Source organism: Rhinolophus sinicus, chromosome 5, assembly GCF_057876585.1.
Source record: "Rhinolophus sinicus isolate RSI-liver-muscle chromosome 5, RSI-T2T, whole genome shotgun sequence".
Lineage (NCBI taxonomy): Eukaryota > Metazoa > Chordata > Mammalia > Chiroptera > Rhinolophidae > Rhinolophus > Rhinolophus sinicus.
This window is the reverse complement of record NC_142505.1, coordinates 84,353,396-84,376,297: the sequence shown is the minus strand read 5'-3', so window position 1 is coordinate 84,376,297 and position 22,902 is coordinate 84,353,396. Positions and strand designations below refer to the sequence as shown.

The 22,902-nt window shown below is 43.6% G+C and overlaps 1 protein-coding gene across 3 annotated transcripts in view; it reads right to left on the bottom strand.

Annotated features, from left to right (window-relative positions):
• The window catches only part of ARHGAP26 (Rho GTPase activating protein 26), a 752,092-nt gene that overhangs the window by 68,489 nt on the left and 660,701 nt on the right, over positions 1-22,902 (bottom strand). For all 3 annotated transcript variants that reach the window (XM_074313709.2, XM_019739058.3, XM_019739059.3), the window contains 2 exons: positions 18,510-18,648; positions 3,781-3,934 (listed from right to left, as the gene is read on the bottom strand). In XM_074313709.2, coding sequence (XP_074169810.1) covers positions 3,781-3,934; positions 18,510-18,648 — 293 coding nt within the window. The remainder of the gene's footprint in view (positions 1-3,780; positions 3,935-18,509; positions 18,649-22,902) is intronic.

The window sequence follows — 22,902 nt, the reverse complement described above, 5'->3', positions numbered from 1 at the left end:
TCTTTCGTCTAGTTTTTAGCTGAGTTGTTTGTTTACTTATTGTTGAATTTTAAAAGTGCTTTGTATATTTTGGATTCTGGCTTTTTATCAGATAGTTTTCTGTTGTTTTGCTTTGTTTTTTGGCAAATATTTTCTCCTAAACGGTGCGTTGGCTTTTTATTCTCTTAATAGTGTTTTTTTGCAGAGTACAAGTTTTTAACCTACATGAAGTCCAACTTACCAATTTTTTCTTTCATGGATTATGTTTTCGGTGTTGTATCTAAATAGTCATTGCCAAACCCAAGGTCACCTAGATTTTCTCCTATGTTGTCTTCTAGAAATTTTATAGTTTTATATCTTACATTTAGATCTATGATCCATTTTGACTTAATTTTTATGAAAGGTGAAAGATATAAAACCTGTGTTTAGATTTATTTATTTTTTTAATGTGGATGTCCAGTTGTTCCAGTATGAAATCTGGATTTTTGTGAGAAGTATCCTGATATTGTGTGTGTGTGCGTGTGTATATGTGTATATGTGTGTGTGTGTGTGTGTGTGTGTGTGTGTGTGTGGCAATTTGGCACCCTCTGTATGTATGTGTGTACACACATACACACACCCACACACACAGTTTTTTGGTGGTAGGGGTAGGGGAGAACTGAGTTTCTCCTCCCTCAGCACACACGTCTGTAGGCTGTTTTCCCCCATCTTGGATCATCTCTCATCCCCCTGACCTGGAATGCGCTTCATCATAAGCCTTACCTAATGCCCACCTCACATTTCATCTACTCCGCCATTCCCAATACTCTGACTGGTGCATGCACCAACAGGTATTCAGTTAATAGTTGTTGAACTCTAAACACACATAGGAGCTATAAGTCCCAGTTAGCACTGCCATCCTTTCCTCCTTAGCAAGGCTGTACACTGTTAGGGAGGCCAGGAATCCTGTTTTCCTCATTTACTCTAGATAGTGTAGCACAGGTCTGGGCATGAAATAGGTCTTTAATACTTGCTGACAATTTTAGACTAGCTGGACTTTGGTCCTGGCTTACCAAGTATCCTTTGATCTTCAGGAGTGATGGCTACTTCAGGAGGTCTAGCTGAGAACCTGCCAAAGATTTAAACCCTGCAGCCTTGCCTTGGCACGGTTAGAGGATGGCACTCTAATTTTGACCCCTGATTTAGCACTAAGCCCACACAAACAAACGGGCCCTATTTCCTTGGAGCATTAGAAACTCAGACAGCAGAATGTGGTCTTGGAAGGACCATAGGGTGCTGAGTCCCAAACGTCCTTCTTTCATTATGACTGTGACACGGTCATAGTGATCATTCCACTCATTATGAAAATAACGAAAATCAAATGAATGAACTAAAAAGAAGTACAAACAGTTTTCTGGTGACTGGCTCCCCACTGTACACTAAATTAACAGTCAATCTAATGGTCACCCCCCACCCCAACTTTGCTTTTTGTTTTCATCTGCACCATTAAGTATTCCTGTTGAAGGAGCTCGGTGCGTTACAAAGTGAACAAAGACGGAGCAAATAAAAGGGTCCAGACTGAGAGGGATCCCCAAGTGGTCTCAGCTGGTGGCAACTATGCCCATTCACCATGGCGTAGTGCACTGGTAGACGTCTCAGAATTCATTTACGCAAGGAAAGGACTAGGGCTGCTGTTTATCAGCACTTCCCAGCTTCTACCCATGGCTCATCCAGGCAACTCCCCGGCAGGAAACACCAGGGGAGCACACACATCTCACTGCCCTGGGTGTCAGCAGTGGCCCGTGACCCTGCTTCAGTTGCGGCCCTCCTTCAGGGCTGCGGCCAACTCTGGTGTCAGCGCTGGCATCGCACTGCTTCCACCTCAAGAACAGGCTTCCTTGGTCAAGACTCACAGGTAAGTCAGATATTCACTTATCTTGGAAGGATAACAGTCTTGTTGGAAACACACCCACACTCCTACCTTGAATCCTCCTCCAAAGGCGAGCAGATAGAACTGTTCCTGGCATCACCCTCCCTTTTCTGGGAACCCCCCCCCCCCTTCCAAATCTGTAGCAGGCAGGGAACAGTCCCGCTGGGCGGTAAGAAGAAGGCGGAGTAACCCTCAGTGTTTTATGTAAAACAAATCACATCTAGACAACTGAAAAATGAAAAGCCCCAAACCCTTCTTCTAGGACGGGTTTAAAAGACATACCTTCCCCCCCACCCCAACACCTTCTACTTAGCTGCTAAAGCAGCCTCTTCAGAAACACTGTACTCCATGGCGATTCAGGGGGCTCCCAGCTTCTGGCTGCTGGAAACAAAGACCACTAGTTGGTACTGTGGCTAAAATTAGGGAATGTGAAGCAACCTGGGCTAGAAATTCAACCATGCTCAGGGCGAGCAATGAATAACTTCAGTAACTGGTAGGTACAGAGGTTGAAACAAAATGAAAAAGAAAGAAAAAGAAACAAGGCTTTCCTTAAAGTCTTGGAAAGTGGGCCTAGGAGCACCCGAGAAAGTCACACAGCAAGGAAGGAGGCTCCATGGGCAAGTCCGGCCCTGGGAGCCAGAGAAAGTCACTGCCCATAAGCTGAACAAGCTAAACTATTTTGAGCTCTTCAGGCACTGGTCCACTTCTTGGTGAGCAAACACATTACCTACCAAGTAACAGGTCAGTCATTTAACTTCCTGAATATCAAGACTGGGTTGATTTAAAGCCAACAACTGAAAAGAGACCTGATTTTTTCAAAGTATGATTTCATCTTACACTGCTGCTGCGTTCTCACTGCTTCTTAAGTCCATCTCAGAGTACTTTTTCCTCTCAAACCTTAATACCCCTTAGTCACTTCTAAGGCAAAATTGTTGGGCCCATTTTTCAGATCCGTAAATATCGTAAAGGGCTAGCATGGCAAGGTGTGATCATGCAACCATGGCATGGAGACGGGCAGGAAAAGGTTCTGACATCCTGGGTCTGGCCAAGCGAGACCATTGCCCTGAAGGTGATCTGAACCACAAACTATTTTCACTAGAGAAAGGCGAAGTCAACTGTTTTTCCTGTGTCTTATACAACTGTAGTCTAAGAGTCCAGCTGTTCTGGTCATGGCCTCACATTCTTTTGGCAAAAGCTTGAGTTGACACGATTTATGGGGTGGTCTGAGGAAGCATGCTAAGCAATGTGGGATGAAACCACAAGGGGGAACTTTCTGGCCCTAACAGAGTAGATCTACTTTCCACGGAGGATTGGACAAACAGCCCCCAAACTGCCTGTCTTGGCTGTGGGTACTCAACAGCCAAGAATGAAACAAGAAAGTTCTTCTCTTTCATAGTCTCTGGTATGTGATCAGTCATATTAAGCTTTGAGGATCTGAGCCCAAAAAGCTATGGGCAGGGGGTGTGGGGGGGCACTTTCTGGAAGTGGACACGGAGGTAGCACTGGACATTCTCAATATAGTCAGGGAGAAGGGAAATCGAGACGACATGAATGAGTGAAACTGACTTGGCTACTGCTCTACTGAACAACAGTGCCTGGATGTTTATAAAACTAAAAGAAATTGCTTTCCATGCCCAGCAGCCAGCACAGGCAACAGCCATCACCAAAGCCATCTCAGCAGGATGGTAAATCAAAGATCACCAAGCCCAAAAAGCAGTATGTTACAAATAATGATTAATTCACAACCAACTAGCCAAGCTCCAAGTTTAGGGAGAAGGTTTCCGTCATGTTCATAAGACATTGCTCAATGTCAGATGGGGCCAGAGAGCAAATTCTGGGCAGAATGGCTGCCCAAAGGCCTACTATGGCAGGCAAGCGGACATCAGACTTACAGTGAACTGGGCCTGGTGGGTTTGAGCACATCCAGATCTGGGTCACTGGAGTTCATGTTGGGCTGTAGGCTGCTGCTGGAGTTAAGGATGCTGTTTGTATTTGATGAGACGACAGATTCCAAACTGGAGTTGATGATGCTGTTTCTTTGCTCATCTGGAAAAAAACAAAAACAAAGGCCACAAGCCCCATATTAATATAATTCCATAGGGAGAGTCTGTTCCTACACACACAAAAATTTACAAACAATGAGATTGGATTGAAATCTCTGGTCCCGACAGCTAAGCAAAAAGACAGAGAGTAAGGATAAGAATAATAAGTGGGAAAGGAAAAGTCAACGGGGAACAGTTGACTTGAAACTTTAGAGCTACCCCTGTCCTGCGCTTGACAACACATACCCTCTCTTTCATATGACTAGCCTTTTTCCTAAGAGTGGACCTCCCACTACACCATATATTGTGTCTTCTTTTGATTGGCAGATGGTCCGAACACAGAGCAGCCTTCAGAGCCCCCTTCCATTCAACAAGATCCTCTTGGTTTCTGTGACATTCACCTTTTATTCTAAAACTGCCCCCAATATTGTTTTCATTGCCCAGGCCACTTTCTATCTCCGACTCTATAGCGCCTCCCTGTAAAGTATCTACTGGTCGGCCACCTACTTCCTTATGACTCTGCAGTCTAAATCCCTGACTGCTCCCCAGACATACACTTCTGGGTTGTCATAGCTCTCTGTATTTGTTATTTATTGTAGCTTCAAGTCAGTTCTTTGATAAATAGATCTGTAAGGGCTGCACAGTGGTTTGCATATAAAAACCTGAGACCAGGTCCAAGCAGCCATGTTAACGCTGGGAGAATATTATTAAGCAAGCAGGGAGAAAACCCGAGTCCTCTTCAAGACTCCACCCCAACTGGCTGTGTGGCCTCAGGCGATTTTTACTCACTCTCTGTTTCTTGGCTAATGCATCTATACAATGGGGGAACGAGACCTGTCCTACACAGCTCAAGGAGCTGTCAAGAGGATCAAGTGGGGTCATATGCAAGAATGCATTTTGTAAACTTTAGAATATTGCTCAAAGAAAAGAACTTTCTGTTTCTTCCCATCTTTAAAAAACTTGGAACCATGCACGGAAGAAAACATTTTTGGGATGATTTAGCTAAACAGCACAGGCACCACTGCTTTAGCAAACTATTAAAGGCTTCGAATGCCATTCTTGTCCCACATTCATTATACATACACCATATTGAAATCATCCGACATTTTGGGCAATCAATTCATGTATTAAGAAATATCCTAATTGGATTAATCCTCACTAGGCCTTTCCGAAATGAGTTAGAGGTAAACTATATCCCTAAGAAGATGGACAACACTCCCGGACATGGTTGTTTAGAAGTCGACATTTAAATGCAGGTGTCTTTAGGCAATAAAGGGGGTGATGTCATGATTGAAAAATACTTTTCCGGCTTCCAAATTGGTGAACACTTCGTATGTTGGGAGAGAGTTATGTGCCTAGAGAGGGCATGGGATCCCAGTGCCCTTTCCCCATACCCTGCCCTGTGCATCTCTTCTGTCTGGCTATCTTTGAATTCTATCCTTTCATAATAAACCAGTAATCTAGTGAGCAAATGGGTTTCCTGAATTCTGTGAGCCACTCTCACAAATTAATCGAACCCAAGGAAAGGGTCACGGGAACCTCTAATTTATAGCCAGGCGGTCAGGAGCACAGTAACCACCAGACGCATCCTCTCAACTGGCGGATGTTGCAGGAGAACAGGCGGTGCCTCTGCCCGGGGAGGAGCGGAGACTTGACCAGTGGGCTCTTGGGAGTGCGCAGGGAAGAATTCAAGCATGAGCTGAAATAAAAGTAAAGCAAAGAAAGAAGAAGCAGGCTATTCCATAGACAGAGCCTGCCTGCTCATGCTGGGCTGTAAGACTACGTTCGGCCTTCCTTTAATTGGGGGCTCTCCATTCAAATCTGCAGGAGGAATATTCAAGGATTTTCTGGGAAATTTCCAGGAAAGGCTCCATTGGCCATTTTGTGTCCTTTTATGGTCATTCTTTTTCCAACAATGGCGGTGAGGGCTGTGTCTTTCAGCATGCTAATGCACTGCAGTAAGTGTATAATCAGTATAGGGTCCCTGCTGGGTGAAACCTGTCACTGTGTGGGTTTTAGCTTGTTGCAGCCAGTCTTAGCTGGCTCCCAGACCACCAACCGTCCATCCCACCTTGGGATCTGTCCTTGGGGTCAGGTGATAAGTTTTAGAAGGGTGGAAATTTCTTGTCCTGCAGCCAGCTCTGCCTCTACAGCCAGCCTTTCATCTATCTCAGCTGGAGTTATTAAACAACTGCCCCCCTTCAGGCAGCACACACTCTCCAAACAGTCCCTCTGGTCCTTATTGTTTTATTCCCAGCAAACCTCATTAACCTCAGTTACTTGCCCATCCACTGCCATTTGAATTTGTGGCCCCTGGCATAAATCATGATCAGGTAAAAAGAAACTTTTCCCCTTGCACTAGTCATATGCGTAAAAATACATTATGCTTATGAAATGATGTTAAAGTAATCTTCACATTAAACACACACACACACACACACACACACACACACACCAAATAACCCCTAATATCTTGGCAAATTCTCAATGTCATATTTAAAGTCCTGCAGAAGAGTTAAAAACCCCATGAGGCTATTGGGAGATTCCTAAACTCTAAGTAGATTTTGAAAAAAAGAAGATTATTAAGTTGATTCCTGAGATTTAGAACTATTCATATTTCAAGAGATTAAATTCCAAACAGAAACAACAACAAAGAAATAAAAATCAAAAGAGTTACATTGAGCCAAGATGTAGGCAGACTAATTGGGCCTGCAAATGTGAACTTGCTACTGGGAAGAAAAACAACTCTAAAATTACATAATTAGGGGATCATTGAAGGAAAAGATATGCCACTTATCAGTATGAATCAGTCTAAGTAAAATTTTCCTTTGCACAAAATGCTCATATCAAGATTCCTGCAAGACTGTGGGGAGCCCAAGACCACCATATAAAAAAGGGAAATGAAGAAGACACTTCTTTGGGTTCCACAGAAATATTTTCTGCCTTAAATGGGAGGAGATATGAATAGTTTTTTTAACTCTACTTTGAGGCCAAGCTAACATGACATAATTCTCTGAACTCATCAGAAATAGAAGAGTATAACTGTAGCTCATATTTTTCTTGTGAATATATTTAATTGCCCACGAGAAAGTTATGATTCTACAAATTAAAAACAATATCTTGATAAAAGTATATTAGTTTTTCTAAAATACTATTGGGACTTTTTTTTTTTTTTTTCTGCTTTACTATCCATTAGTGAAAGAGAGTATCTGAGATAAAACCTTCTTCAATTTTCACTTATTCAATGAATGCTTATTAAGCATCTACTGAGTACCAAACATGGTCCCCAAACAGTTAGCAGACCCCTACACTAATTCCTTGGTATTTTACTGAGATGCATACTAGCAGATTTATTAACTTGCATATATTTATTTGTTCATATGTTTACCTTCCTTGGTAGACTACGAGCAACCTCAGATTGGGTATTTGACAGATAAAACTTTGAAATCACAATTGAAAAACACATTATAAAAAGATGCCTTGCTTTATAAAATGGTTTATCAGAATTCTAATGCTCATAAAAAGATGTGATTCTAAAAACTAGACTTAGGTAAAAATTTTAACAACATATCTACTATTATAGTTTTAAAGACGGGGGTTCTCCAAGAGTTAACAAGGACGGTTGCAGCATGGAACATGGTATTTGTCGGAAATAAACCCAGAAAAGAAGGAGCATGGGGTGGAAAATGAGAATGTGACCCTCCCTGGACTACAAAAATCAATAGAACAAAGCGGGGGACTACACCCAAATTGAGCTTAAGAATTTCTAGTATTTCATTTACTGGAGGACATTAGAATTCTTTTTTTTAAGAAATATATTCTTTTCGAGGTTCTATTTTGACTTATATTTATGTATCTAGAACCCTTCAGTTACGGTATGACCTGTAACAAAACAAAACAACAACAAAAGCAAAAGGTCACAGAAAGTTTCACTGTCCAAAAACAAAACAAAACAAAACAAAATTAATCATCAGATTTAAATACACACTCTCTACTGGTCTCCCTTAATGGGCCATATGATAAGGAAAACTGGAAATCTGGCTCTCTCTGACTGCAAAACTCATCATAGTTTAATTTGGCATGAGACTGGGAACCTCTAGCTGGATAGACTTCTAAGCTGAAATGCTGACAATCCTGAGCAGGAAGGTGAGGATTATTTCAGAGAAAGGGGAGAGAATAAAATCAACAGAAAGTCAAATGTTTTAGTGGTTATGACAGACTATATAGAGAACAATTCTAAAGTATTTGGCATGAATTAAGAAATAAAGAGAAAATGATTCCGTAATTGTTTAGAGAACAATTCTAAAGTATTTGACATGAATTAAGAAATAAAGAGAAAATGATTCCGAAATAAAGAGAAAATGATTCTGTAAAATGATTCAAAACAGGAGGCTTTTTGTTAGGTGAACAAATGGGTTCTTGCTTCTGATAGAAAAACATAATGAGAACAGGCAGCCTAAACGACCTTTTTAAAAAAATAAAATTAACCAAATCATTCAAATACGAGAGAGTTGGACTTCTTTGAGCCACTGATGATTCAAACCAGCTCTGGCATCCTCATCAGAACGTGTAAGAAAGACTGATGGCAATTGCATTGCTGAAGAAAGGAAATTATAGACGAGTGGACTGAAAAGGAAGAACAACAACCAGGTATGAGTCAACAAGATCACAGAGAACCATTTAAATGACCAAAAGAAAAAGAATGTGCACCACAGCTTGGGAGTATTCCTAAACCGGTGGAAGTCAGTGAAAATGCCTCCCTTCCTCAAACATGTTTGTCAACAAGAATCTCTCTTCCTATTGGCCACAGAAAATAAGAGCCCAGAAACGAGGAAACGATAAAATCAATCCCCAAACAATTGTAAACATGTATGGGTAATGCGCTGGATGCTTTCAGGAATGTATATTCTCTGAGGAGTGACAAACTAGACGTGGACTTGGTCCTTAAAAACGCAAACTAGTCAAGGGCAGGAGCATGTCTGCCCACACAAAATACAGCAAGCATCCATCATGGTGACCCGTGAGGGCAGCATCCGCTGGTGCCGAGTCCAGGCATAATATCTACCAAAGCTGCAGGAACGGTTATCAACTAAATAATAAATACAAGGCAACAACAAACAATCTAAATGTGTTCTGCTAGCACAGAAAGAGGCAGTTTTGCGTGACTGAATTTTTCAGGTGCTTCAGACAGGGACCGCTTACATCCTTGAAACCACAGCCCTGGTTCCAGTGGGCAGTGTGTTTTGTACAAATCAGGAGCGGAAAAACATGAGTATGCAACCAAATCCCTGCAACTAAAAAAAGAAAGCCACAGAATAATTTTGGTGATATTGTACTTGTTCTGGGGGTTGCCATGGAAATCTGGGAGCTAAGCTACCTCACGTTCCATATTTACCAAGTGACTCCGCTCACTCTAGTGACAGCCCCACCACACAAGAGGCAGGGTCTCTGTTTATCACCGAACCCAGAGGCGACGCCGGGAACGCACATGCAGAGCCAAGCCAAGTTCACATGCCTTGGCAGGCCTGAACACGCCTGGCCTACTGAGTACACAGAGCCGGAGAATAAATGCGAAACACAGACCTGCGATGTCACTCTGGGGGAGGTTTCCCACCACTCATGGACGTCTGTCAGCACACAGGCTGACATGTCTGCATGATGTCAGAGACTAGCTGTCAAAAAGAAGAGGGGCCACGGCTGTTCTTCAGCGGCCACTCATGATGCCTCACAGAGCCCAAAGGAGGGAACACTTTCTCCACATGATCAAAAAGGGAGAAAAGGGAGTTGCCAGACAGACGGAAGTTCCATAAAGACCCAGGGCTTTATGAAAAAAAATATTAAAGCAAAAGCAGAATACCCAGAGGCTTTCTTTCCTGTGCTGTGGTAGCCAGAGAGGTGTACTTTCTCCTGCTTGTTAAGAGTTTTGCAATGAAGTCTGTAATGTATCATCTTGACAAGATAGGATGATAATAGGGTGGCAGCTTAATGAATTTTGCAATAAAAAATGATGAGTGCATAGCAATTTCTGAGTTTACCATCTCTGGGAAACACCCAAGTACACGGGAAGCTGGGAATCAGACTTTCTGAAGCAATTTTTTTCCCCCTGTAGCTTTTGCTCTTGATAATAGTAGCGTGCCAAGCCACACTAAAATCTGAGGTGGTCTGATTTCATACTGACTCAGCCTCAGTCCCTATAACAATAATCTTAAAAAGCAGTTTGGGCAATGTATTGGAACACATGAAAACAGTTTGGGCGATGTTTTAAAAAATAATCTGAAAAATGTAGGTTGGGCTGTCATGGGCTAAACAGTGAGTTGGTAAGTGAAAAATCTGGTCAATCTATTATTTGGACCATAGGACACAGTACATGGTATTACAACTTGTGGCAAGTTGTCTTCAGCAAAACCCCCACTGACTTGGGTGCTGTGTGGACTGACTTCTTCTCTCCCCACGGCACTCATAATAACCCTTTTCTTCGCGAAGGGAAAGAATGCCAATAAAACTGGATTTCAAAAGAGAATGGGGAAGTCATTGTAGCTGGCCTTGGGTTGAAATGACTCACAAGAATGAGAGACATGGAAGCACAATCGGGACACCCAGCCCTGAAACAACAGAATTTCAAAACCCACAACGTGCAAATGAGACTCCAATTAATGGCTGCACAGGGAGGTGAGTGATGAGAGCTACGTAACTTAGCCCTCTTTTATACCTGAGAACTTACTTTTGAGTTAGGACACTCTCTTTGTAATCTATGGTACCCCGATATCTGAGGGAGTCCACATAGAGGCTGCTTATACTATCGCTCATTAGAAAAAAGAAAATTATATAGTTACTTATTTTTATACCATAACTCCTTGCAAAATGGGTGTTTTTTTTGTTGTTGTTTTTTGTTTTGTTATTTGCTGGGATCATTGTTTTTATTTTTTTTTTATAATAACTGAAATGTACAATTAGGGGGTTTCGTTTTTTAATAACGTAAAAATTAGTTGATACATAATAAACATGCATTCCTGTTCAATTTAGAAAGTACAGAAAAGCATACAAATATCCTACGTGTATTTTGGTGTGTAAACATCCAGTCGGTTTTCCATACGTAGAAATATACATATATACACGTATACATTTTTCTTTTAACAAAGTGGGATAACATCATACCTAATGTGCGACCCGCTTTGTTCACTTAGTGATAATGCCACAGATATGAGCCTATAATATGCCTTTTCCATTTAATGGTCCATCTTGAACTTTGTCCCTGCCATTCATTTTCCAAGGCATCGTTTTTTAATGGCCACATGCAGTTTTCAGTCACACATGGCAACCATACATAATTAAGCCAAGAGCCACATGACACCTTCCAGTCCGTGTGACAATAAGAATCCATGTGGATAAACATGTCGTCTGCCAAGACAAACAGGTGTGTCCTGAGCGCCCAGGATCTGCAGCGGCAATATGAGGAAAGACACGCTGCAGCTCTGTCTGCTCGGAGAAAAGGCATTATGTAAGCCTTTGAATAGTAGGCATTCCCAGTTCTTTTTCAACAAGGAAGACACACATGAGAAGTATATGAGCTGAGTATTCAACCTCTCACTGGGCCTGTCTGGGAGAAGATCCAGGATGAATTAACTGAACGAAAAGAATTAATCAGAGCTATAATCCCAGCAGCTAGTTAACATGATCCCTGTAAAACGAACCCCAAGAATCCATTCCCACCCCCATCGACACTGTACGACTCATGCCAGCCTGCTGATGTATTTGTACTCCAGCATCCGACGGGCTCTCGCTGGGGCCACGGGGACTCTGCATTACCCTCCCACACTGGGAATCTGCCTGCAGGCTCCAGAGGGGGAATACTTTCTTAGTGAAATGCAAGGGAAAGCTATAACCTGGCAATCATCGTCATAACTGTAGCTAATATTTATTAGGTGCTTACTGTGTTCTAGGTCTAGTGTCAAGCACCACACATGCACTGGTTCACTTAACCATGGTAATTACCCTCCAAGAAAGCTATTGCTGGTGATCGATTTGACAGATGGAGAAGAACGAAGGTGCAGGACAGGCAAGTCACATGCTGCAGATCTCAGAGCCGGTAGGCGATGCAGATGGTATTGAAATAACGCAGTGGGACTGCAGAGCTCCTGCTTTCCACCATCAGGCCAGGCTGCCCGAAATCCTGACAGACAGTCAAGAGATGTTCTGATAGTGACAGAAGATAAGCAGCCTCCACAGTCTCGCCCTCCCCCCAATCCTCTGCTTCTCCACCACAGTGCGTCAGCACCACCAGGGCACTTTAAAGATACAGATACCTGAGCTCCAGCCAAGACCTCCTGATTCAGCATGTGCCAGGGAGGAGACCAGGCATCTGTATTTTTAACAAGCTTCTTCCATGATTCGATTGCACACTCAAGTCTAAGAACTACTGTTCCAAGAAACGCATTTCAACACCTTGATGTAAGTACTAAAAATCTCGGACGACGTCAGTGATAAAATGTCACCTTGCAACTTCTTAGAAGAAATCTAAAAGGGACAAGACCTGGTTGCTGGTTCCCTCTGATTCTTCTGGCTCTGCTTTCTACAGTTGTCCAGAAAAAGTACAGGTTGCGTGTCGGTACCTTTCACCTAGATATATCAGTCCAATTGTTGCTGTATGACGTATCTGTGTGGAAACTTACAACAGTGCTCTCTTTTGTTAGCATTCATCTGGCAGCACAGTTGAAAAACCTGCAGAGTTGGTACTAGATTTGGAGGGGTGGCTGCTGTGTACGTTGCCTGCCAGGATGCATATTGAGGAACCCATTCCATATGGTGCAGCTGCCCCCAGGGCAGTGCTGGAAGCGGAGGCAGGTGGCTTTATTGCTCCTGTAACACAGTCTAGCATGGTTTTCACTTCTGTGGCTCAAGAATTGACCGAGGAACCCTTCTGGAGACAACATGGCATGGGGAAGGGAGATCACCTGGGTACAAATTACTCCCCTGCCATTTGTCGGTTGTGTGACTTCCGCCTCAGTTTACTTGCCTATAAAATGTAGACAACAAGAACCTACTTCATGGGGTGACGATCGATGGGGAGGATGAGATAATAAGGGGCATAGTAGGTTGCTTGGCACATTAGTTGAGCTGTAATAACTTTTATTTTTATTGTTGTTTTTATTGAGTGATGATCTAATTTAGCTTGGACTTAAGGTTCTTTGTCAAATGCATCCATTTTTCCTTCCACATTAGCCCCACAGCTCTTTAGAGGCAGGTCCTTAGCTTAATGAAAGAAACTTTAAAACTCAAGTTCATAAGTGGACATGGAAACAGTTTTCCCTTGGAAATCAGGTTGGGTTTGCAGGCTAGGTCACAAAAGCACACAGAACCACGTCTCCTCTAGGACACGGTTTATCCCACGAGTTGGAATGGGAAGGGAAAAGAAATGACTGGTTAATAGTGTAGCTTTGAGGTCAGAATGACTGAATTAAAATCTGCTTTGTTGCTGTGTGACCCCGAGTACATTATTTAATATAAATGTCACTTTCCTCCAAGTGTTAAATAGGGACAGTACCTGTGTCATCTAATTGTAAAGATTAAACGAGATGCTGCTATGCCCAGTACCAGCACCAGAAATCGTGTGTGATAAACTATGTAGCCATATATATTAGACATAAAACAAAAAGTCAATTTCTATGGGAAAATGGTTTCTAGGTTCAGTCTGAGAACATCTCCCCACAGTCGTCTCCTCAGTGCTAGAGACGAGAGCTCCCCTCGGCGACTTACAGAAAGACTCTCGCTATGCTCCCCCCATAAGCATCATGACTACCCTCCAGCCCTTTGACCAGGTTGTGACTCCAGTGTCCTTTAGCATATTTCTCAGACTTCCCCCTTTCAGAAAACGTTCCTCGACCAGGTACAGACCACGTGGATATCTAGTCCCTTTCTCACTACAATATTCACTGGTTTCCAAATGATTTGATTTCTTGCTATGATGTTTTCTACATCCTGCATGTCCCCATCATTTCCTTTGTTCTTTCCTTTTTTGGGGGGGAATATTGGGAAACAGTGTGTCTCTCCCGGGCCCATCAGCTCCAAATCATTGTCCTTCAATCTAATTGTGGAGGGTGTGGCTCAGCTCCAAGTCCAGTTGCCATTTTCAATCTTAGTTGCAGGGGGTGCAGCCCACCATCCCGTGTGGGAATCGAACCGGCAACCTTGTTGTTGAGAGCTCGCGCTCTAACCAACTGAGCCATCGGGCCGCCCGCCATGTTTTAACCTCAGAGACTTACTCCCGTTTCATTCCCAGCCCCACTTATCTATGAGGAGCCACATGCTGCCTTGTGACTGATTGAAATCTCAGCACAGAGCATGAGAAGGCATCCAGCTCCTCATTCTGGAAGGAGACCACTGCCAGCATAAAGACAGCTTGATCTTTATGGAGAAAGAAAAAATCCACCTGGAGAAGACTGCACTAAAGCAGAAGAGTCTTACGTAGGTGCCTGGGCACATAACTGGTCTACCAACACAGGAGGAAAAACTCTTGGAAAATAAGACACACAACCAACGTGTCAGTTATTTCCATGAGCCTGAAGTGCAGGTGCAAAGACAGAGGATGGAGCCTATGAGCTCGGAAGGTGACTCTCAGGAGCTTTCTCTCCAAGAAGAGGGAAGCAAGTGACAATCTGAGGTCGAGAGGACTGGCACAGATTCACCTGGGAGAGAAAAGAACGGGCTCCAGCTTCTGTACAGAGCAGGGGCCACTGCAGGGAGGTGGGAGCAACCCACGTGCTGACGATGGCAATGGAACCGCCCAAGTGAGCTACTCTGGGAGTTTCAGGCCCTTTAAGCATCTCAACTAGGAACTAAAGAGAGGGCTGACCGATGAAACACAGAGAAAGTATTAAACTGCAAGCACATCGATGAGGGTAAAAAGCATAATTAAACTCAAAAGAAATCAGGCACACAGACAGAAGAGGAAATGAGGTCTGAGAAATGTCATATGCCAACTCTGAAGGTAGAGGACAGCTATGTGTAGATGTACATGTGTGTGCATACAAGCACAATTCCTCTAAGATATGTCCTCTGTGTAAAGTCACATCAAACCTGGACAGGTGTCACACTGATCCTAAAGTGCACAGCATGAAATATGACCATGGAGCGTCTGCAAGAACATAAACAACCAACTGACAATAGCTGAACCCAGTTCTAACCAAGCGGACAAGAGAAACTTGAGTTTGTGTATGTACAGTAAGGGGAAGGATCTGAGGTAGTTAAAAATTCAGAGCACGGTGTGTAGACTCAAAAATGTGGTACCCATTCCACAGGCCGGACACAAAATGGTTCTAAGGTTGGGTGCGGATGAACATTCTTTACCTTAACGGTTACATGTTTATTTTAATGTATATTAGAGAATCGTACCATGAAACCACCAAACTCATGTTTTCAGAGGTTTCACTGAGTAGGAATAGGCCATGTAAAGAAGTGAGTTGCTGTAAAACCAACATAAAGAAATGCATTAAATGAACAACAGTGCATGAGTTATATGGTTGTGGCCCAAAGAGTAAATGAAGGTTTATGCAAATGATTCAAGTTTGGGAAGTACTGAGCTAGGTATAGAAAGAGGCCTCAAACGGGAAAACATCATTATTATAGAATACACAATTAGTATTATGTACTATGAAATTCATAAATTATTATGGAAATGCAACACCCCCCTCCCCCACAAATTACCTACAAGGTCTTTATCTATACTTTAATTCCAAAAAATAAACTCAGCAAAGTGCTTTGATAAACTGGACTTCTATCTTTGTCCAGAGACCAGACGAAAGAAAGGGTAAGGTGTGTGAAAACTTCGCCATGCCCCCCTAACACTGATGGGTGGCTAGATTACAACCTATGAGGGCGAGTGCTGGCAGAACCTTCCAGCTCCTGGCCCAGTCTTCCGCACAGCATCCACACACCCCTCCTGCTATGGTGCTCTCCAAGCCAGCTCCGATACCATTCTAGCTTCCCAGAAAAAGGGCATTTCAAAAAGAGACCATAAAAAGTATACGTATAAACACACATCTATATACTTTCAAATGAAGATGTTTCTACTGAAATGTTTCTTCTCTGAGAAAGGGGGGAGCTAAGCACCCCACAAATATCCAAGCAGGTGGAGATTTCAGTCCCGTTTCCAGGCAGCAGTTACTAACATTCAGAGGAAAGATACCGCTTCGCTCTCTTCCTGTCTTCCACCCTCCCACCCAGACGGGGACACGGCAGCTTGTTCTGCAGCTTAGGCAGGTCTGCTTTCACACAGCCTTAACTTTCATCCTCTGCCTGTGTGATAAAATTAATCTTGGGAAAGATCTAATTGATTTTCTCCTAATCTCCATCTTCTTTCTCACATGCTCCTAAGAATATGCTTTTAGACCTGTTCCAAAACTGCTTCTGCTTCGGTCTCCTCACAAACTCGGCACTATTTGCAGCTTAGAAGAATGTACCAGTACTGTCTGATCTGTCCCAGGCTGCATTGTACACGCTTAGTACAAAACATTAGGTGACCATGGCTCTCCTGGAAACCTGAGAAGCCTATCACCCTGCAGCCCGATGTCTTGCTCATGGCAGCTGTGGGTGAGGCCAGGTCTGTTCCCTGGTACATGTGGAGGGGCCCAGGCCACGTGACGATCACAGCAAAAATGACCCAAGTCAGATATTCAAGAGGAACACAGGCTATCATTTGAAAGGAAGCCAATCCTGGTACAGGGTCAAAGCCCTAACATCGTGTATATCCGCTGACTAGAAATCCTTCCAGGAATTTATCTTAAGGAAATGATCATGAATATAATCAGACTTAGCTACAAAGATCATAGTAGCAGTTTTACACATAAATGCAAAATATCTCAGACACTCAAATGGTACGAAATACACCAAGGTGCAACCATAGTATCGGATAATATGTCTTTAGATGGGTGATATTCTGGGGGTGGGGAAGGCCATTACTTTTGAAAGGCAAGGGGCTAAAAATCATTTTTTGTCACAAAGAGAGAAGGATGCCACCTTGATAAGGAGCCACTTCTCTTCAAGGCAAAGTGGGTCATTATTCTACTCCGTGCCTTTATTGTATCTCACAGAGATCAGCAGTTGAAGTAACAATGGTGGCGGCGGCGGCGGCGGTGGTAGTGGTGGTGGCAATAGTAGTGGAGAAGTATAGTACTAATGTAGTAATAGTGTACAGTAATGGTACAGTAGTAACGTAGCAGGAGTGGTAGCATAGTAGCAGAAGCAGTAATACTAACAGCAGCAGTAACAGTAGCAACAGTAGCAATAATCCACCCCCCGCCCCCCACCCCCGGGCATTTACTGAGCAGTTACTCTGCACGGGGTTCCATTTGAAGGACTTCACAGCAACCCTGTGAGGCAGTACCTGTTATCATTCCTATTTTCCAGAAGAGGAGACTGAGGCCCTAGAGGTTCGATGACCTGCCCAGTCACATAGCCTGTGAGGCAGAACTCTCACCCAGGCAATCTGGTGCCGGCGTGTTCTACCATGTCTCTCAAGGTCCCCATCTGTACGAGAGCAGTTATGTGCTGACTTGCCATTATCTATCTGTTCACTTGTCTGCTTCCCTTACTCAGCTGTGGGCTCCTTGAAGACAAGGTCGTATGTTTATACTCCTAGTCTGTGGCAGACATCATGTAAATGTCAGCTGCGTGAATGAACCAGCCTTGGAATCTGCATGGGATTAACAATAACTAATAGTAATAGCAGCGGCTCTTAGCTGTCAGCCCTTGTCGTGTCTAGGCTTTGTGCCAGATGCTTAAATGGATAACTTGATTTAATCCTCACCGCTTCCCTATGAGGTATTATCCCTATTTTATAGATGAGCAAACTGAGTCCAAGAGAAGGTAAAAGGCTTGCCCATGTGTTGCTGCTGGCATAGGAACCCAGGTCTGATGGACTTCAGGCAGAGCTGGAGCCCTCAATTCCTATCCAACTCTCTCATCACAAATGCTAAACAAAACCGGGTATTTTAGGGCACTGGAACCTGATCAATGCAAAGAACTCAGAAATCCTGAGAGGAAAAAAAGATCTGATACAATCGTTTGGTTACACTGCTATTAGGAACAAGGAGGATAGTATTCTGTAATTAATTCATTAATTAATCTCACATATTTATGAGGTGTCCACTCCACGCCAGGCCCTTTAAGAGGTGGAATAGAAGGGCGAGCAAAACAAGGTCCTGCTCTCACAGAGTCACATTGTAGTGGGACATGTGACTCGCACTAATAAGCATCTAATTACAAACTGAGAAAAGGAAAGGATGTCTAAGCTGAGCTCTTATTGTGCCAGAGGAGGGAGCGAGGCTCAGCTGTTTGCCGGCAGGAGATGTAGAAAGAGAATCCTAACAGCGAGTGGCCCTGGCCTTTCCTTCTCAGCAGTACTGCTTCCTGTCCTATTGAGGTTACACAGCCATGGCACCGGGGATGGCACAATGCCACACAGTCCTCAGGACACAAAAGGCGGCAGCCCACAGAGGGAGGCCGGAGGTGTGCCCCCTGGGCAGCCGGGAGGCGGTGTGGCATGTCCCTTGAGCACCGCGCTGGGCCTGAGCAGTGGGACTCACGTTTCTCTGTTGATTGTATGGCGTGGAAGAGCGTCAGGGGCCTCTCACTGCAGGACGGGGGCTTGGAGTCACCGCTCTTCTTCCGAGACAGGTGCAGCTGGGCATTGGTGAGAGGCAGATCAGGCACGGTGTTAAATATCTGCAAGTAAAATTTCACACAACGGTTACATGCTGCAATAAATTACGGAGGGAGCACAGGCCGAACCAGCACGACTGAAAGCTTGGTGGTATCTAAGAAATCAGCAAGAAAAAAACCTGAAAAGACCACCAGCGTATGCTCGGGACTTTCTTCTAAATATCTCCAGTAACTGGCACTAAACATTGTCCTTCAGAAACGTATCCCAGAGTTGGGTAATCATTTACTTCCATTTCTAACCCTTCTGCTATACTTCCCACTTATCTTCTTTTTGTCATTGTTTCCACGGGAGATGGAAAGGAGCTGTGCTAAATATAAGCCATTGTTGTTAATAGGACTTAAAGTTTTGTGACCACCTTTGTCCAGAACCAATTAATCAAAATCCCTTTACTTTCCCTCATGAGTTCTATTTCCCAGTTCTCAATGATGGCTTCACAATTTCTTAGAATGTAAAATATACATTGAAATAACACTTCCCAAAGAAGCCCAGAGCAGGGCACCCTTTCCAGGCCCCTGACTGCCATCAGACGGGGCCTCCTTTCTAGTTCAGTAGCTCTGTATAATCTTTGATGCTGAGCATTTTTTTCTTATTTAAAGGGGGGGGGGGTGTCTTTTTTCCCTTCGAATGATAAAAGTAACATATAAATACTACAGGCAATTTGAAAAAAAAGCATCAAGAAGAAAACAGAAAAAGTCTCCCAATTCCAGTATTTAGAGATAACCACTGTTAGCATTTGAGTTTTATTTTTTTTAATGGACTTTCATCTTTTAAGCTTTTATTTTTATTTTTTAAAAATTCCACAGTAAAACAATGAGAAGAACATGATAGACAAAAATCATGACAACATCTTATTCTACAGATACGTGCACAGCAGAATTATTAGAATAGCTACCACTTATGTGGCACTTAGAATAATTACAGTAGCCACTGTTCGATGTTGGCTCCCTAGGAACCAGTCACTGCACGTGTTTTACAGGTAGCTCTCTCAGTTCTTGGTGACTTTGAGCAACAAGTACTGTCCTCACCATTTATACTGAAGACCCGAGGCAGAGCGGTTAAGCTGCCACAATCATAGATATAATTATAGCTGATCACTTAGAAATAAACCCATGTCCCTAGATTTTCTATATTCCTTTTGAACTGCATATAACAACAACAACAACAACAACAACAACAACACTCATTCATTCAATCAGGAAAGATCTCTTGAGCAGCTACTTTGTACCAGGCACTCTGAGTAAAACAGTGTGTGAGATAACCGCGTTCCCTGGGGTTACAGCCTGCGTTCAGTAGCTGTGATTTACTGATTGCCACGCCAAGCCCTGGCGTGAGTTACCTCACGTAATGTTAAAACGCTTTTCCATAATGATGATTGTAGTCCTTATACAGGTTTGTATCTATACATTTCATTTAACATTATACTGTAAATTTCTCCCTTCGTTAAAAAAATCTTCCAACATGATTCTTAATGGCTGCGTAACACCTCTACTATAGTAGCAATATTTATCGATCCCCTCATCATCGTCTTACGCCTGGGAACTAACCTCCTTCTGGATTTTCTCTTTCCCAACAATCCTGAGTAACAAGAGGATGGTAGTGGCACCCCACTCCCTTCAACTATGGGTGGCCCCAGACACGTCAGAGTCTTTCTCATGGCCCTCTCTCCTTTGGGCATGCATTTAAAACCAGAACTCAGAAGCTGATAATATAGGAAGCAAAGTCATAAGAATGATAAAAATTTTAGCCAAAACAGCTGCTCTCCGTGGGTTGGCAGGTCCTGGGGCTCCAACGATGCCAGGCAGCTGGTTAAGTCCGTCTCGCTCCCAAACACAGCTGCCTGAAAACAGCATTATCATATTTTCTCTAGGGGACTGAATTTTCAACAAAATAAACTGAATTGCTACATAGCCGAGTTCCACTGGGGCAAGGGGGTAAGAAGACTTAAAGCAAAGATAACAAAAACCTCCGGGTCTCCAGAGGAATTGGCACCCCTTAAAATAAGGACCAGTGCTACACGTGTCCCCAGTCTCCTTTTGGGTATCTGCAAGGGGAGAAAAGAGAAACTATGGTTGTTGTTGCATTCAAGGACCACAGCCGTGGCGGCTCCTAGGTCACAGCCTAACTGCACCATTCTCACCGACATTTTTTGACTCTGCCAGGCATTGTGCTAGTTCTCACATGACTTATCTCTAAGCCACAGGTCAACTCCATATAGTAAGCTGACAGACCATTCTACGACCAGAGATTTCCTGACCTGCCACATGCAGGAGCTGGGACAGGTATACTAGGGCTGAAGTTTGTAACACCTGCAGTCTCCACGTCCTCAGCAGTCATTATTCGTTCAGTTCACCTTTTCCAGCCAGTCTTCACTACAGAGGCCAGTGTCCCTAAGCCCAGAAATAATGGTGTCTCTCAGCACCCTTCTGTCTCTGGCCTAAAGTAAGGTCTCAGCAATGCCTACCTAAAAATATGTGAAGATGAATCCAGATTGTGATAGGTCTCCAAGCCCTATGCCTGGTGCCCTATTTCTCCTTTCCTAATGAGTTACAGAGCATGAGATCCTTGCCCAAATACAATGGGAACAAAGATAATGTTTCATTTCAACTGTCACCAAAAATGTGAGCACTGACTCTTTCCTAAAAACGGCCAGAAACGCTGGAGAAACAAAGAAGAGTAAGTTGTGAGGGAGGAGCATGGATTTAGACAGATGTGTGAAAAATTGCTCCCAAAACAATGTTTATACATAGCTGAGCAGGAAGAGACATGAGGATTTTATTTCATTTCCTGTTCCAAGACAAAACCTATTCGAGCATCCTAGAATCAGTTCTAGATGGAAATTTTGCCGTGGGAGAGTATTACAGTCGCGAAGGCCAGTTCTCTGGGCCTCCCCACGAGCCAGGCTCAGGCTTCTGAAGAGCTCTGGTCGGGCTGTTCTCAGGATCAGATGTAATAATGTGCAAGTGGGCCCACTGCAAAATGTGAAGTGCCAGACAGGGGACTGTCACCACTTGTATGACACACTTTTCCGAGAAGCAAGGGCACCTTTCTAAACCAGACCAAGACAGAGCAGACAACACAGACTTTCATCAGGGAGTCTGCGAAATCACTCCTGAAATTACTGTTGTTCATTCAACGCTGAACTTCAACATATGCAAGTTGTTTCAAGGCTGCTTATTGTCTGGCCACTTCCTAGCTGGGCCAAGAGTTTCACCTCTGGACTCAAAACTCCAATTGGAATTCTGATGAGGATTTGTATTATTCATAATTTTGTTGGTTATTCCAATTCTATTTCATTTGGAAGAGATGATTTCGAGAGAATCAAACGCAGTTTCCTTCACCCAGCTAGGAAGAATCACTGTACAAATGCCCCTGCTGAACGATGGAAGGGTAGGCTCATGTAATCTATGAGAAGTGGATTTATGGAGCTGTACCACGTGGCTGGAACAATCTACTCATTTCACAGACTTTCCAAATTAACACAAAAGGGGCAGGGGATCTGTTCTACGCCTCATGTGCCCTGTTAATTCTGCCCAAACTTACAAATTAATTCTGACTGAGTCAGGAATGCCTTAGAAACAGGAGTTATTAGGAAGACTGTAAGCCTTCTAGAAGCGACTGGAGAATAAGACTGTAAAAGAAAAAATCACTCTGGATACCGCTTCCAAGTGTCCCCACTTCCAGGCTTCCTGTAGGTGCAATGAACAGGCCCATCAGCCCCAAGTGACTCTTCCCAGGAAGCCATGCGGCAGAGTGGTCGGGGTGGCTGGGCCTCTGCCGCCAACCAGCGCTGAGCTGAGTCCTGCTTCTGCTCACTCAGTGGACGACAACGACAGCTACACTGACCTCACCATCACTGCCCCTGGCATCACTGTCACGTCACCACAAAAAAGATAAAAAAGAAATGTGCAGTCCTATGGGCTGAAAGCAAACAGGCTTTGGAGCTAGACAGACTCGGGTTCAACTTGGGCAAGCATCTTAACCCCTCTGAGCCCGTTTCCCTTGTGCAAATGGGAACTGAACATCTGCCTTGCAGAGCAACGGAAAAGAGCAAGCACATAAAGTGCTCAGCACAGACGCTGACCAAGAGTGAGCGGGAGGTAGTGATGGCATACGCGTAAATGACAATAAAAATAACCCACGTTGGTGGAGTGCTTATCATGTTAAGTCATTTACATGGATTATCTCATTATTTGACTCACAGCAACCCTACAAAGGAGGTACTATTATTCTTGCCATCTTGTAGGTGAGGAAACTGA